General features: G+C 45.2%; 1 protein-coding gene across 1 annotated transcript in view; it reads right to left on the minus strand.

The window, feature by feature from the left end:
• Positions 1–17,676, minus strand: part of cuedc2 (CUE domain containing 2) — a 34,133-nt gene that overhangs the window by 1,836 nt on the left and 14,621 nt on the right. Inside the window, exons 4-8 of the mRNA XM_080215689.1 lie at positions 15,057–15,118; positions 12,274–12,404; positions 6,821–6,991; positions 3,316–3,365; positions 844–904 (exon numbers count right to left, since the gene is read on the minus strand). Coding sequence (XP_080071815.1) covers positions 844–904; positions 3,316–3,365; positions 6,821–6,991; positions 12,274–12,404; positions 15,057–15,118 — 475 coding nt within the window. The remainder of the gene's footprint in view (positions 1–843; positions 905–3,315; positions 3,366–6,820; positions 6,992–12,273; positions 12,405–15,056; positions 15,119–17,676) is intronic.

Raw genomic sequence — 17,676 nt, forward strand, 5'->3', positions numbered from 1 at the left:
GCATAGTGCTAATTGGAGCTCAGTGTAAAATGAAGAACTCATACTGCAATAGTTGGGTCTTTACTGAAGATGGAGGGGACGAGGCATATCATTGTATCAAGCTAAGGTTACACACGTTTTTCCCCCCCCGCAACCTGCTAATATTTTATGGGAAAGGGGTAAAACCATATTCTCATGAGACATTTGAAGCAGCACTTAACAATCCCACCCAGGCTTCAAACCCTGTATTTACCCTGCCAATCCCCCTGACACTAAGGGGCAATTTAGCATGGCCATTCACCCTAATTTGCACATCCTTGGATTGTGTGAGGAAACCAGAACTCCTGGAGGAAACCCACGCAAACATGGGGAGAATGTGCAAATTCCACACAGTCACCCAAGGCCAGAATTGGACCCGAGTCCGTGGGATTGTGAGGCAGCAGCGCTAACCACCGTGCCAGCATGCTGGCCAAAAGGGAATTCAATATATACTTGAAACCTCTGCAGGCAGGATAGGACAGGGCAAGTGGGGCTAATTGGATAGCTTTCTCAAAGAGCTGGCATGGACGAGATGGGCTGAGTGGCCTTTGCCTGTGCTATAAGTTTAAGATTTGATGAACATCCAGCAGAATTCCAGAGTGCTGGTGTACTGTGGTTGAAAGTTTTGCTTGCTGGGTGGGCGGGGTGCAGTGCAGAATAGAAGAGTTAGGCACTAGCAGGGGCTGGCAAGGATTCTAGAAACAGGAAGCAATGGGACTTTTTGTGTTAAAGAGATGCATGTGGTGGGCGAGAGGAAGTGATAAAAGCTCAATGCGATGTTAATTAAATTCTGATGCAATATTTGTATTCCAGATGACTTGTTACCTCTTTGGGTGCAATAGGCTTGTGCGTTTTGACATCGTCCTCGTTATCCACCATCATATATCTGGAATAGGAGAGTAAAAAGCATATTTCAGACAGTAAGCATATAAGAGTCTGAGCACAATACTCTGCTGCGGTGGAACCAGGACATTTGAAATTTAGGATTTATTCGATTTGACTGTGTGTACTTTCATAACACTCTTTCCACAAACATTCAATCCCTCCGCCACCAATGACAGTAGCAGCAGGATGTACAGATGTGCTGTGAGAACTCACCAAAGTTCCTTAGGTAGCATCATCTAAACCCATGACCTCTATCATCTAGGACAAGAGCAGCAGATAGCTGGGAACACCACCAGTCGGTGATACCCCTCCAAGTCACTCACCCTCCTGACATGGAAACATTTTGCCATTCCTTCACTGTTACTGGGTCAAAATCCTGAAACTCCTTCCCTAACAGCATTGTGGGTGTACCTACACCATATGGACTGCAGCAATTTAAGAACAGTAAGAAGTCTGACAACACCAGGTTTACTATCAAATAATGATAGTAAAACTATCAAATAAATCGGTTGGACTTAAACCTGGTGTTGTCAGACTTCTTACTGTGTTTACCCCAGTCCAATGCCAGCACCTCCATATCATGGCAATTTAAGGCGGCAGCTCACCACCACCTTCTCAAGGGCAACTAGGGATGGGCAATAAATGCTGGCCCAGCCAGCGATGTCCATTTCCTTTAAACGAATAAAACACAAAGTAACATTTCCCATGTTAAACAACTAAATTGTAACAAATATAAACATCATTTTGAAAGAACTAGAAAATGTCTTTGATTTTTGAGCTATCTCCTCCAATGGGGCTCAGATACTAAACTACAAGAGTAAAATTTGAACATGTTAGTGTGTGAGAATCCTACAGTGGACTATGGCTGTCAATTGGAGATATCTCTCCATGCCCTGGATTAACAAGACCAGAAGCACGAGAGGCCCCATTTATTCCTGCAAACCACTAAGACTGGAAAATCTGAAACTAGAAATGGCTGCAAATACTCAAGGGGCAATTAGGGATGGACAACAAATGCTGGCTTTGTCAGTGTCGTTTACAACCCATGAAAGAATGCCATGAAGAAAAAAATTCCTACCCCAATCCTCTTCAGTGCAGTACAGTGTGTCCTCCAGTCCAAAAATAGTGTTTGGCCTCTCAGCCACTATCCTCTGGAATTCAGCATCTCCCTTCCCAGTTATAAAAAGGTTTCTTCTAAACCTTGCTTGCTATGTTTTTGTGTTTCACACTCTATAAACTTTTTTTTTAATACATGTTCCCCTTATGGCCTATAAATGGTTTTGAGACATGGCCCTGTACATGTGGAGCGCTACAGACTGACACGGTGGTTAGCATTTGCTGCCTCACAATTCCAGGGAGCCGGGTTCAATTCCAGCCTTGGGTCGCTGTCTGTGTGGAGTTTGTACATTCTCCCCGTGTCTGTGTGGGTTTCCTCCGGATGCTCCGGTTTCCTCCCACACTCCAAAGATGTGCACATTTTGTAGATTGGCCACGCTAAATTGCACCATGGTGTCAGAGTGTAAGTAGATGGGGTTAAGGGGAAAATTAATGGGCTAAATAGGTGGGGCTAAGAGGAAGGGGCCTGGGTGGGATTGTCGTCGGCGCAGGCTCAATGGGCTGAACGACCTCCTCCTGTTCTGCAGCGATTCTATGAAGAAATCCTGTCTACAGCAATGGTGAAGTAGGAATGGTCAAGAGCTTCAGATTTTTAGGTATCCAAGTCACCAACAACCTGTTCTGGCCCCCCATGCTAACACTATAGTCAATAAAGCCCACCAATGCCTCTAGTTTCTCAGGGGGCTAAGGAAATTTGGCATGTCAGTCACCACTCTCACAATCGTTACAGATGCACCACAGAAAGGATTCTTTTCTGGTTGTATCACAGCTTGGTATGGCCCCTGCTCTGCCCAAGACTGCAAGAAACTACAAAGGGTTCTGAATGTAGCCCAGTCAATCACGCAAACCAATTTCCCATCCACTGACTGTCTACACTTCCCGCTGCCTCAGAAAAGCAGCCAGCATCATCAAGGACCCCACGCACCCCGGACATTTTCTCTACCACCTTCTCCCATCAGGAGAAAGATACAAGAGTCTGACATCATATAGCGACTGACTCAAGAACAACTTCTTCCCTGCTGCCATCAGACATTTGAATAGACTTACCTTACATTAAGCTGGTCTTTCCCTACATCCTGTGACTGCAACACTATATTCTGCACCCTCTCTCTTATGTACTCTATGAACAGTATGCTTTGTCTGTATAGTGTACAAGAAAAATACTTTTCACTGTATCCCAATACATGTGACAATAGTAAACGAAATCAGATCAAAGCAGAATGTGATTGGTCCCAGATTTCCTTCTTTCCCAACCAAATATATGCATCGTAAGTGGTCAATGGACTGAATACTCACTTCTCCAAGATACTCGCTTTGATCTTCTTGTCCGTTTTTGGACGCGTTTCCTGAAAATGAAACGCAACGCCTGGTACAGGTAAATGGAAATAATGCAACACAGAACCTGCAATGTGTGGCCTTGTTCTTATATCTACCCACTGCTGACATTGACTAATGGCTCATCCGGGGCCACAATGAAGCAGCCACAAGATTGATTCCGGCCACCTAGACTACTTAGATTGCCTCTGCAAATTACTGAGGCAATCAGAGGACTTAATATCACTCAGAATTGGAGGGTGGGCACAGTGTGCGACAGGCGAGATGGAGGGGATTGGGGGGTAGTTAGTTGCCACACTCCTGTGCAGATAGCAGGCACTTGAATCAGTTTTATACCAGAGTACGGACCTCACTATATTAAGAAATATGGTAAGATGCAGCCAAATATCCCCGTCATAAGACCATAAGAAATAGGAGCAGAATAAGACCACTCAGCCCATCAAGTCTGCTCCACCATTCAATCACGGCTGAATTTTTTTCTCATCACCATTCTCCTGCCTTTTCCCCATAACCCCAGATCCCCTTATTAATCAAGAACCTATCTTTAGCTTTTCCTACTAGTGGAAACATCTTCTCCACATTCACTGTATCGAGCTCTCGCAGTAACCTGTAAGTTTCAATAAGATCCCCCATTATTCTTCTAAACTCCAATGAGTACAGACCCAGAGTCCTCAACCGTTCCTCATACGACAAGCTCTTCATTCTAGGGATCATTCTTGTGAACCTCCTCTGGACACTTTCCAAGGTCAGCATAACCTTTGTTTGGTACAGGGCCCAAAACTGCTCTCAATACCCCATTCAAGAACATAAGAACTAGGAGCAGGAGTAGGCTATCTGGTCCCTCGATCCTGCTCCGCCATTCAATAAGATCATGGCTGATCTTGTCGTGGACTCAGCTCCACTTACCCGCCCACTCACCGTATCCTTAATTCCTTTATTGATCAAAAATTTATCTATTCTTGCCTTAAAAATATTCAATGAGGTAGCCTCAACTGCTTCACTGGGCAGGGAATTCCACAGATTCACAACCCTTCGGGTGAAGAAGTTCCTCCTCGACTCGGTCCTAAATCTGCTACACTTTATTCTAGGTCATGCTCCCCTAGTTCTGGTTTCATCTGCCGGTGGAAACAACTTCCCTGCCTCTAACTTATCTATTCCCTTCGTAATCTTTTATGCATGATACATATATAGACAGTAACTAGGCAAACTAAAATGTGACCAAGTATCAACTAATGTGCTATTTGATCAAAATTTCCATTTCACGTGGAAATACAAAGCTGCATTTAATGGAAAACCATCATTTTATCATTCCAAGTTGCATGTGTGAGACAAGTAGCAGCCTGAAGTTTCAGCTTGTTGGCTATGCCTCGAATCAAGGTGACATCTAGGGTTGGGAGTTTCTGCTAGGTGTCTTCATGTGAGTCAATGCCAGGGAGCTGGATTTGATTCCAGCCTTGGGTGACCGTCTGCATAGCTCACCAACGTTCCTTAGGCAGCACCTTCCAAACCCACGACCTCTACTATCTAGAAGGACAAGAGCAGCAAATACCTGGGAACACCACCACCTGAAAATTCCCCTCCAAGTCACTCACCAACCGGACTTGGAAATATATCACCATTCCCTCACTGGGTCAGAATCCTGGAACTCCCTCCCTAACAGCATTGTGGGTGTATCTACACCACATGGACTGCAATGGTTCAAGAAGGTAGCTCGCCACCCCCTTCAAGGGCAATTAGGATGGGCAATGAATGCTGGCTGAGCCAGCAACACCACATCCCATACATGAATTAAAAAATAAAATACAACTGGGCAGCACATCCAAGATTCTGTTTCCGGCTGAGTGGCAAAACCAATTCTGAGACACAAGGGTCACTGTCGGCCTTTTTTCAGTCGATATTTCACCTGCTTGTTCCTTTAGCTGTCCCTCTCCAGGAGGTGGGTCTGGCTGTGGGCACCAATGTCCATTTGGAGTCTTTACAGTCTATGCGATATAGACACAGTTCTATCCAGACTGTCACTCTTGAGATTATCCTGGACATTCTAAGTTGCAGCATTGTACAGAGATTGTGGTTCTTTGATCTCAGGGTGTGGTTCCCCAGCCAGGAAAAAGAGGTACAGCCTCTACTTAGGGCACCTTTTCTAGTCCTCTCCCTATTTGCGGTCAGTCGAGGGTATCCTGAAGACTATCCTCAAGTCACAGAGCTGCTGCCCTAGGACACCTCTGTCCCGGCACAACCCTCGTGCCTGCGTGTGGATTCCGGACATAGGACTCCCTGCTTCACAGTCCTGTCCCCATCGCCCACAGGATCTGGCCAATGGACTCTGATAGAAGCCCACGCATGACTACATCTAATTTGGGGACCTTGTGATGCTGTTGTTGTCCACCCAATCATGTTGGGTTTCTATCACATGTTGAGCCACAATGACCAGCATTCTTCCGCCTTCACAGCTGGGGAGAGGCACTGCCTTCCATTGCCAGCTCTGGCGTTAAAGGGTTTTGAACTGCATTTTGTCTGGGTCTTCCTCCTGACCTCGCCACCATGGCTAGCCCTACCGGGAGCAAGGAGCTTCCCTGCTTGATCGCTCAAGGGAATGTACAGGTCTCTGCATCATGTCAAAGTGGCGATCTATGGATAGCGAGAGTTGAGGAAATAACAATGGTGAGACTAACATCACTCAATTATTATGGAGTAAATCAGACGAAAGCTGAGGTTGTTCCTTCATTACTACCCCTCCAACAATTCAGCATCCTTCCAGTGCTGCCCCGCCCACAAAACAACAGTCCCCCAGTGCCGCACTGCCAATAATGCAACAGTCCCTCAGTACCGAACTTCCAAAAGTGCAGTGCATCTTCAGTACTGCCCCTAGCTGCAGTGCAGTGATCCCCCAATATATTGCAGCATTCTCTCAGTACTGATCTTTCAACGGCGCAGCACTCCCTGAGTTCTGCATTTCTGCCAGTGTAGCACACCCCTCGGTACCCCCTCCAACAATGTGGCATTCTCTCAGCATTCAACTTGGGAAAGTGTAGCCCTCCCTCCCTCAGTACTGTCCCTCCAGCAGTGTAGCCCTCCCTCCCTCAGTACTGCCCCTCCAGCAGTGTAGCCCTCCCTCCCTCAGTACTGCCCCTCCAGCAACATAGCCCTCCCTCAGTACTGCACCTCTGGCAGTGTACCCCATGTATTTACCTTGCTAATTCCCTGACAGAAAGGGTCAATTTAGCATGGCCAATCCACCTAACCCGCACATCTTTGGACAGTGGGAGGAAACCCATGCAACAACATGCAAACTCCAGACAGTCATCCAAGGCCAGAATTGAACACAGGTCCCTGGCGCTATGAGGCAGCAGTGTCAACCACTGTGCCACCTCACATTACTGAAACATTATCTCAACATTAATTATAACAACACCAGTGCGGTCTATTTATCATCTTGGTCCCTTGCTCAAACGCCCAGTGGATTTACCTCCAGAGTTGCGGTGTCAAGTTGTTCCACAGCTCCCTCCATTATTAACTGCACAGCGTAATCCAAGTTGCCTTTGGCCACAGACAGAGCTTGACGCATGACTGACAGACTGCAGGATGGAAACATCTCAACAAGCAGCTGCACTCCGTCCTCCACCTTGGCACAATCTTCCTAAAAACAAGAAGAGCACCAGAATGTTAGATCCTGAACAGGTCAGGAATACAGGCCAAGATATTCCTCAGAAAAACCATTACATATCAACAGCAAAAAAAACATTGCTGAGGAAAGAATCTGGACAGAAGTGAGCTATACCGATGTGACTGGCATTATAATCTAAAGGATGTAGGTACAAAGGCGGTGGGCTCCAACTCACTGCAGGAACGGAGGCAGTGATGTATTGATATTGTGGTTGGACTATTAATCCTGAGCTCAGGGTAATGCTCTGGGACCCAAGTTCGAATCCCACCATGGCAGATAGTGAAATTTAAATTCAATAAAAAAAATTGGAATTAAAAGCCGAATGACAACCATGAAACCATTGTTGATTGTTGTAAAAACCCATCTGGTTCACTAATGTCCTTTAGAGAAGGAAATCTGCCATCCTTTCTTGGTGTGCCTATATGTGACTCCAGACATACAGCAACGTGACTGGCTCTTAACTGCCACTAGGTTCAAGGGCACTCAGGGATGGGCAACAAATGCTGGCCTTGCCAGCAACGCCAACATCCCCTGAAAGAATAAAAAAACCCGGCATTTGCAGTAGAGGGAAATGCTGCCTTTCTCAAAATTTAAACTTTTATACAGTGGTAACCTGTCCCTAAGGTGAGTCCCAAGCATAGGTACAGGTCATAGAACATCATAGAATCCCATTCAGTGCAGGAAGCCACTCAATCCATTGAGTCTCTGACAGGGCATCTCACCCAGGCCCTATTCCCATGTATTTACCCCGCTAATCCCTTAACCTGCATATATTGGGACACTAAGGAGCAATTTAGCATGGCCAATTCACCTAACCTGCACATCTTTGGACTGTGGGAGGAAACTGGAGCACCTGGAGGAATTCCACGCAGACACGGGGGGAATGCGCGAACTCCACACAGATAGTCACCCAAGCCAGGAATCGAACTTGGGTCACTGGCGCTGTGAGGCACTGTCCTGGCTGGAGACAATACACATCTCTTTAACCTGTGCTTAACCCTCTCTCCACTCACATTGTCTGTACCTTTAAGACTTGATTACCCGTAAAGACTCACATTCCACCATTATTTTGTAAATTGAGTTTGCGTCTTTATATGCCTTGTTTGTTAACACAACTCCCACTCACGTGATGAAGGGGCAGCGTTCCGAAAGTTAGTAACTTTTGCTACCAAATAAACCTGCTGGACTTTAACCTGGTATTGTGAGATATCTTGCTATGAGGCAGCAGTGCTAACCGCTGTGCCTCCTAGTGGTCATCAGCAAGGCTGCATATTTTACCCTCTAACGTTGCCTGGTTCTAACCCAGCCTCAGTTCACCTGTTGCTGCAAACCTCATCCATCCATGCCTTTGATACCTTTAAGACTTGACCATCAAAGGCTCTATAGGCCGGGCTCCCATCCTCCGTAACCCTAAAGCTATCCAAATCTCTGCTACCATTAGAAGTATTCAAAGTGGAGGTGGATAAATAGTTAATAGATTGAGGAACAGTGGGGTATGGGGAAATGGCACAGAAATGGAGTTAAATGCAGCCTGGATCAGTCAGGATTGTATTGAATGGTGGGACAGCCTTGAAGGGCCTGGTGGCCACTCCTGCTTCTATTTCCTATGTTCTCTGTCCTCACTTGCACCTCATTCCCTGCCAGGCTTTTTCCTCGCTGACCTACATTAGCTCCCTATTAAAGCAACAGCTTTACATTTTATATTCTATATTCCTCACCCTCATTCATTGTCTCTGCCCTCCCTATCCCTTTAATCTCAAGCCTTACAACCCTCCACGACATCTGTGCTCCACCAACTCTGGCTCCTCACACATCCCCAATTTCTGTGCTCCAGCAGTGCTGGCCATGTCTTCAACTGCCCGGGACCAAAGCTCAGGAATTCCCTCCATAATTCTTTGTCCTTTAATAAACTTGTTAAAGCGCATCTCTTTTAACTTAGTCGGCCCAATACCAATTATGCAGCTGGATGTCAACTTCTGTTCAATAGAATGTCCCATATTGCTGCACAGGAATGTTATATTAGAGATGTTATATAAATGCAGGTAGTTGGTGTTTTTTAAAAATGCAACACCACTATGCCAGCAGGTGGAGCTATTGAGCCACAAAAGTAACTGGCTATGGGGTAGCCCCCATTGCAACATCAGATTTAAAAACACTTCTATTTTTAAAAATGCTAAATAAACACACACATACTTTTCCTAAGAACCAGTTTTCCACTTCCTGAGAAGTTCCATGAAAGCCTGAGCAAGAGATGTTTTTCACAGTAACTTCAATGTTTAAGTTATCACTGTCACAAGTTGGCTTACATTAACACTGCAATGAAGTTACTGTGAAAATCCTCTAGTTGCTACACTCCGGCGCCTGTTTGGGTACACTGAGGGGTTGAATTTAGCATGGCCAATACACCTAACCAGCATGTCTTTCGGAACGTGGGAGGAAACTGGGCCCCCGGAGAAAACCCACGCAGACAAAGGAAGAAAGTGCAGAGTCCTCAGACAGTGACCAAAGCTGGGAATCGAATCCGGGTTCCTGGCGCTGTTAGGCTGCAGTGCTAACCACTGTGCTGCTTGAAGTCAGGGCCACACTGTTAATGACAGAAATCCCACAACCAGGAGTGTTGCAACCTGAACAACAAAGCAAGGTGTAGCCATCAATGTTCAAACAAAGTCCATATACAATGAGCAAGGCATGATACAGGAATCAGGAAAATCATAGAACATTACAGCACAGAAACAGGCCTTTTGGCTCTTCTTGGTTGTGCCAAACCATTTTTCTGCCTAGTCCCACTGACCTGCACCTGGACCATATCCCTCCACACCCCTCTCATCCATGTACCTGTCCAAGTTTTTCTTAAATGTAAAAGTGAGCCCGCTTTCACCATTTCATCTGGCAGCTCATTCCATACACCTACCACTCTCTCTGTGAAGACCCCCCTCCCCCCCGCCGATATTCCCTTTAAACTTTTCCCCCGTCACCCTTAACCCATGTCCTCTAGTTTATTTTCCTCCCCTAGCCTCAGTGGAAAAAATCCGCTTGCATTCACTCTATCTATACCCGTCATAATTTTATACACTTCTATCAAATCTCCCCTCATTCTTCTACACTCCATGGAATAAAGTCCTAACCTATTCAACCTTTCTCTGTAACACAGTTTCTCAAGTCCCAGCAACATCCTTGTAAACCTTCTCTGCACTCTTTCAACCTTATTAATATCCTTCCTGTAGTTAGGTGACCAAAACTGCACACAATACTCTAATTCGGCCTCACCAATGTCTTATATAACCTCACCATAACATTCCAACTCTTATCATAGGACATAGAACTCTACAGTGCAGAAAGAGGCCCTTCGGCCCATCCAGTCTGCACTAAACATAATCTCACCCAGGCCCTACCTCCATACCCCGACATATTATACTCACCAATCCCACTAACCTACGCATCCCTGGACACTAAGGGGCAATTTCTTAGCATGGCCAATCAACCTAACCCGCACATCTTTGGACTATGGGAGGAAACTGGAGTACCCCGAAGAAACCCACGCAGACCTGAGGAGAATGTGCAAACTCCACACAGACAGTGACCCAAGCTGGGAATTGAACCCAGGACCCTGGAACTGTGAAGCAGCAGTGCTAACCACTGTGCTACCGTGCCGCCCATAATATACTCAATACTTTGATTTATAAAGGCCAGTGTACCGAAAGCACTCTTTATGGCCCTATCTACATGTGATGCCACTTTTAGGGAATTATGTATCTGTATTCGCAGATCCCTCTGTTCTACTGCACTCTTCAGTGTCCTACCATTTGCCTTGATGGTAAATCAGGGGGACCCCTTACCCTTTTGACTGCTTTGAGGGATAAGGATGCTAGCCCCTTTAAGAGCAAAAATCTACACCACCTGTCTTTGCTGATATCCTTCTTGAACGATCTTATAATTATAAGCATCTCATCATAACATCCTGTTTAAATAAAACTCTGATGTTTTCACAGAGCGTGATGATATTCAGGTTATACAGGGGACAGAAACAGATCAGATGCAGTGGGACGTTTTCCAGAGGTTATTTATAAGTCCAGTTGATGACACGAAAAGCTAGATATTTTTAGTGCTGCAAGGTCAACAGAGGGCAACAGACTCATACTCAATGTCAAAGGCGGGGCTGAAGATGTTCCTTGTTCGGTACAACGCATCAAATCCTAGAACTGTGCCTGTTGCATCGTTTCTAATCAGTTGCCTTCTCACACCTTCCAAAAAAAGTATAATAATTTGGTGGCAAATAATCAGAGTGCCAGACCTCTCCCAGATTCCCTCTCCTCTAAGCTTCCATCCCTCCCCCCGGAAACCGTGTTAGGTCCATTTTTATGGTTTCAGACTTGATTAGTGCCACGCGGCACAGGTCTACACACAGACAAGACTCCAGTCCTGTCATCTGCCCCATAACTCCAATCATTTCTTTACACTATTCCGGTGGCCTTCGAAGGAAGGATGTCCTTGCTAGAGAGGGAATGCAGCAAAGGTTTAACCAGGCTGATTCCTGGGATGGAAGGTCTGTCATACGAGGAGAGGCTCAGTCAGTTAGGATTATATTCATTGGAGTTTAAGAAGAATGGGAGGAGATCTCAAAGAAACTTATAACATGCTAACGCTGTTAGACAGGATAGATTCAGAAAGAAAGTTCTCAATGGTGGGGGAGTCCAGAACTAGGGTCATAGCAAGAAGTCTCACATCAGGTTAAAATTCCAAATAAGCCTGTTGGATTTTAACCTGGTGTTGAGAGATTTATTACTGCACCCACACCAGTCCAATGCCGGCATCTCCACATCATAGGGGTCACAGTTTAAGGATACCTTTCAGAACTGAGGTGAGGAGAAATTTCTTCACCCAGATAGTGATGAAATTCACTAGCACAGAAAGAAGTTGAGGCCAAAACATTGTCTGATTTCAAGAAGAAATTAGATCTAGCTCTTAGGGCTAAACGGATCAAGGGATATGGGGGGAAAGCAGGATCAGGACATTGATTTGATAATCAGCCATAATCAAAATGAATTGTGGAGCAGGCTTGAAGGGTCAAATGGCCTATTCCTGCTTCTAGTTTCTATGTTATCCTGCAGCAGTTAGCTATTGGACACAAAAGCCCCATTGCATTTCTCTTCACCCTCCCACTTTACCAATATTAAACGTAGCATCGTCCCCACCAGTACTTGGAGCCTTCTGCAGTGACAGTAACTGGGTCAGAACAATGCGGAGAGTAGCTTAACCTGTGCGCTGGCTCCCTCCCCTGCCACCAAATTCCTTTCCGGCATTGTTGATTCCTGCTCCTCTTGGTCGCTTGCCTGCTCCTTCAAAGAGGATTTGCTGTCTTGAGAGGAAGCCAAGGGAGGAACATTTTCTGTGAAGATGCAAAAAGTGTAATGAGATGGTAGCATCCAATCACCCATCTATTTAAGCCTTTCCTATCGCACGTGTAACTAAGAGTGTGAACTAGGAACAGACACACTTGCACACTCCCTCAGGGCTATATTAAATGCCTTAAATGTAAGGGGCAGGGAAACTACCAATCACTGATTAGCAAAGTCACAAAGCCAACCAATAAAACTGCTTGAACATATTTGGAAAGCGGCCATCTTGACATTGATATTATCCTGAAGATGACCCCGTGACCTCTCAGGATTTGCGGATTCTTTATCCACAGAAAAGACTTAGGCTCACCACCTACACATGTGGACTGCAACAGCTCAAGATGGTAGCACACCACCACCTTCTCAAGGGAACCATTATAAACAAATGCTGCCTGTCGAATGACGCCCACTTCCTGTGAACAAATAAATACTTACAAATAGCCTTCCTTATCCTCCTCTATGTTGAGGTGGGACGGCAAAGATATAAAGTAGGAGAGGAGCCCTCCATTCCTCGTCTGATGCAGGAGCGAGTTCACAGCACAATGCTCCCGAGGGAAAGGTTAGTTACCATGTATCCCCGTCACTGGCAGTGAGCTATTGTGTTGTAGGCCAAGGTGACAATTAATTTATGCAGAGTGTCTCATGAACAATAATGAGATAAATGATCTGTTAGCATGTTCCGATCTCAAGATCAAATTCAACAACTTCAGGTGATTAGCTCTATCCCAACTCAACCCCATTTTCTTTATTTTTTTTTTTACTATTCTCTACCTTTTATTTCTTTAATGTCTTTATTTTTCTTTTTCCTCACCCCCCCAACTCTTTTCCCTTATTTTATCTTCCCTTTCCTTACCTGTTCTTCCCCCCTTTTCTCAATTTTACTTCTTTCCCATCCATCTTCCACCCACATCCCCATCTGTCACAGTTTACCCTCTGATTTCAGCTTCTCTTCCATTTGGCCATTCACATCTTCTGTTCTCTCAATGGGCTGCCATTAGCAGCCTTTCCCCTTGCTTTTGTGGGCATCTTTCATTCCATCACCTTACAGTATAAATATCTCCCACTTTCTATGCTTTCAAGCTTTGATAAAGGGTCATCTGGACTCGAAACGTCAGCTCTTTTCTCTCCTTACAGATGCTGCCAGACCTGCTGAGATTTTCCAGCAGTTTCTCTACTGCTTTGATCCTGTTTCAGTGATGAGCTCCTTGAAGATTGGCCTGTGCCAGCTTTCGAAATAATATTATCTACAAAAGGCACCTATACTCGATGTCATACAATTGCCACATACACAACCCACATTTTGATGTAAACTTTGGTCACATAAATATTGCAGAATTTAGGTCACCAGAACTTAATTAGTGACCTACAAGATTGTTAAGTTACGAGTAATGGGATAAAAAAATGCAGTCTTTTGAATACTCCCACGCCTAGCTTCATAAACATTCCTTTCATTTCTGTTGCCACTGGGAAGGCATTCATTTTAAATGTCACCATATTCTCGCTCCATAGGAATGCATTCCAGGGATAAAAGGAGCCATAAACATGATTGATGGTTAAACTGCAGCTCTGAGTAATTACTGTTGGTGCTTACACCCTTGCATATAAACCACTGACATTTACCACAGCCTCCCTGTCTGCGTCTCTCCCCCCATCCTCCCTGCATTCAGACACCTGCCCTCGCAGGAATGGGATCCGGAATACGTCTCCCATTCTCTGACACTGATGTGAATAGTGGCGCCTTGATAAAAATCAGCCCAGTCTTGGGACTGAAATCTCGAGCTTTCTGCCTGCTGAAGTTAACTTGTACCACGGAATTGTTAAAACGCAGACGGAGGCCGTTTGGTCTGCACCAGCTCTCCAAATGAACATCGCCACTTAGTGCCATTCCCCTGCGCATTATCCTCCTGAATGCCTCAGCTGAACCTGCCTCCATCACACTTTCAAGCAGTTCACTTCTAGTATGGGAATCAAGGGATATTGATGGTGGTGGTGGGGGTGGAGGAATTTGATAACCAGCCATGATCTAAACGAATGGCAGAGCAGGTCTGAAGGGCCGAATGGCCTGCTTCTCTATTTTCTATGTTTTTATATTTCCAAACCCAAACCACTCACTGTGTGAAAACATTTTCTCTAACATCACTTTGGATACACAGTGGTTAGCACTGCTGTCTCACAGCACCAGGGGCCTGGGTTCGATTCCCAGCTTGGATCACCGTCTGTGCGGAGTTTGCATTTTCTCCCCGTGTCTGCATGTGTTTCCTCCCACAGTCCGAAAGATGTACGGTTTAGCAAACTGGCCATGCTAAATTCTCCTTAGTGTACCCGAACAGGCGCCAGAATGTGGCAACTATGGGATTTTCAGAGTAACTTCATTGCAGTGTTAATGTAAGTCTATTTGTGACTAAAAAATAAATAAACTTTATAATAGATAAATTTGTTTCATTTGCAAATCGCTTTAAATCTGTGCCCTCTCACTCTTGATCCTTTAATGAACAGGAGCAGTTTCTCCCTGTCTGCTCTGTCCAGCCCCCTCCTGATTTTCAGCATCTCTATCAAATCGCCACTTCGCTCCAAGGAGAACAGTCCCATTGTGTACTGTCACATTTCTAAAGCAGTCCCAGTTGACAGTTCTTGGATCTTACCTTTGTTACGAGCTTCTATCAAACTCGCAGCCAAATCAAACATCATCTCGCAGATGGTGACACTGTAAAACAGACAGGTCCTTTTTAATCTGCTATCTCTTCACTAAAAGTACGAATTCTTCTTTGTTCTCTCCCCAGTGATCACAGTTATCATCTCCATTGCTGAGCTACACAGAGTAGCAAGGCTCCAGGTTTCTGTTATTCACTCATGGGGCATGGACATCACTGGCTGGGCCAGCCCTTATTGCACCCGAGGGCAACTAGAGTCAACCACATTGCCGTGACTCTGGAGTAGGCCAGACTGGGTAAGGACAGCAGATTTCCTTCCCTAAAGGGCATTAATGAACCAGATGGGTTTTTTTTTAAACAACAATTGACAATGGTTTCATGGTCAATGTCAGATTTTTAATTGAATTCAAATTTCACCATCTGTTGTGGCGGGATTCAAAGCAGAGTCTCTGGATTACTAGCCCAGTGACAATATCACTATGTTACTGCCTCCCTGGTTTGATCACTGTAGAGGCAAATGACACCCAAGTATCATAAACATCGCAGAATAAGCCAGTATGGATGAGGGGTACCAACTCTAGTGGAATGGCAACCAGCCTTACTGGGAGGTATTTTTTTAAGTTTATTTTTTAGTGTCACAAATAGGCTTACATTAACACTGTAATGAAGTTACTGTGAAAGTCCCCTAGTCGCCACACTCCGGCGCCTGTCGGGTACACTCGGGGAGAATTTAACATGGCCAATGCGCCTAACCAGCACATCTTTCAGACTGTGGGAGGAAACCAGAGCGCCTGGAGGAAACACATGCACACGTGGGAAGAATGTGCATACTCCACACAGACAGTGAGCCAAGCCGGGAATTGAACCCGGGTCCCTGGCGCTGTGAGCCAGTAGTGCTAACCATTGTGCCACCGTGCCGCCCTCAGGAACAGATGAGTATTCTGGCTGGTATGTACTAAAAAGGAGGGCGAGTGATGCAAATTATAACAGATAACAGTCTGTTGCTAGGAGACAGTATTGGTTGCTCTGTATCATCACTAGGAAAAGGGACTAAAATCGAACACAATTTTCTCGATGAAGACTAGCCAACATCTTGAACAAAGACAGCAGAATGCTTTTAGCTTCACATCCCAAAACACATGGTGTCACGTCCCATATTCCATTTGTTTTCCTAGGGTCCTACAGCACTAGTTGGGAGCCTTTAGATTTACGGTCTCATGTATTACAACATTTCTTCCCCACTCCCCAGGCTTAAATTCAGTGCTCTGTTTAATGCATACATGCTCTGTCCGAGACCGATACATGCAAAATATTGACATTTGTTGCTATTAGATTTGAAGAGGAAACAAAGAAAGGTAAGGCATAGGAACAGACCCTTCAGCCCTCCAAGTCTGCATCGATCATGATGCCTGCCTAAACTAAGACTGTATGCACTTATGGAGTCCGTATCCTTCCATTCCCATCCTATTCATGTATTTGTCTAGTTGTCCCTTAAATGCTGCTATCATACCTTCTCCCACCACCTCCTCGGGCAGTGCGTCCCAGATATTTACCACCCTCTGTACAAAACTTGCCATGCACATCTCCTCTAAACTTCCCCACGCACCTTAAACCTATGCCCCCTAGCATTTGACTTTTCTACCCCAGGAAATGAGCATCTGACTAACCACTCTGTCCACGCCACTCAATCTTATAAACCTTGATCAATCCCATCAATCTCCATCATTCCAGCGAGAACAAACTCAAGTTTATTCAACCTCTCTCTTAGCTGATACACTCCAGACCAGGCAACATCCGGGTAAACCTCTTCTATACCCTCTCTAAAGCATCCACATCCATCTGGTAGTGTGGCGACTGGAAATATACACAATATCCTAAGTGAGTTCTAACTAAGGTTCTATACAGCTGCAGCACGACCTGCCAATTTTTACACTCAATGCCCTGACTGATAAAGGCAAACATGCTGTATACTTTCTTGGCTAACTTATCCACTAGTGTTGCCACTTCCAGCGATCGGTGGACAAGGCCCTGCCCGATCTCTCTGCCTGTCAATACTCCTAAGGATTCTACCATTTACTGTATAATTCCTACATGCATTGGACCTTCCTAAATGTATTATTTCACCAGATTAAACTCCATTGCCATTTCTCTGCCCAAGTCTCCAACTGGTCTATATCTTGCTGTATCCTCTGACAATTCTCTTCACTATCGCAACTCCACCAAATTTTGTGTCATCTGCAAACTTACTAATCAGACCAGCTACATTTTCCTCCAAGTCATTTACTACAAACAAGGTCCCAGAATTGATCCCTGTGGAACACCATTAGTCATAGCCTTCCATTCGGAAAAATACTCCTCTACTGTTATCCTCTGTCTTCTATAGCCAATCTTCTGGCTCAGGGGCAGTAACCCATTCCTCATTTCACCCAAGGCCTTTCCCTCAATTCCTCTCCTTCTCTGTAATGAGGTGCATAGCAAAAACTTGGACTCATAATCACTGGACTAACTTCATCTACAAAGCCAGTAAATTTTTCACAACTGTCCACCCAATTCATGAGACGTGGGTGTCTTTCCTGGGAGCCGTGTTGAAGAGTCTTCAATAACCCTTCCC

This window comes from Carcharhinus amblyrhynchos, chromosome 31 (assembly GCF_965287045.1).
Source record: "Carcharhinus amblyrhynchos chromosome 31, sCarAmb.v2.hapA, whole genome shotgun sequence".
Taxonomy (NCBI): Eukaryota; Metazoa; Chordata; class Chondrichthyes; order Carcharhiniformes; family Carcharhinidae; genus Carcharhinus; species Carcharhinus amblyrhynchos.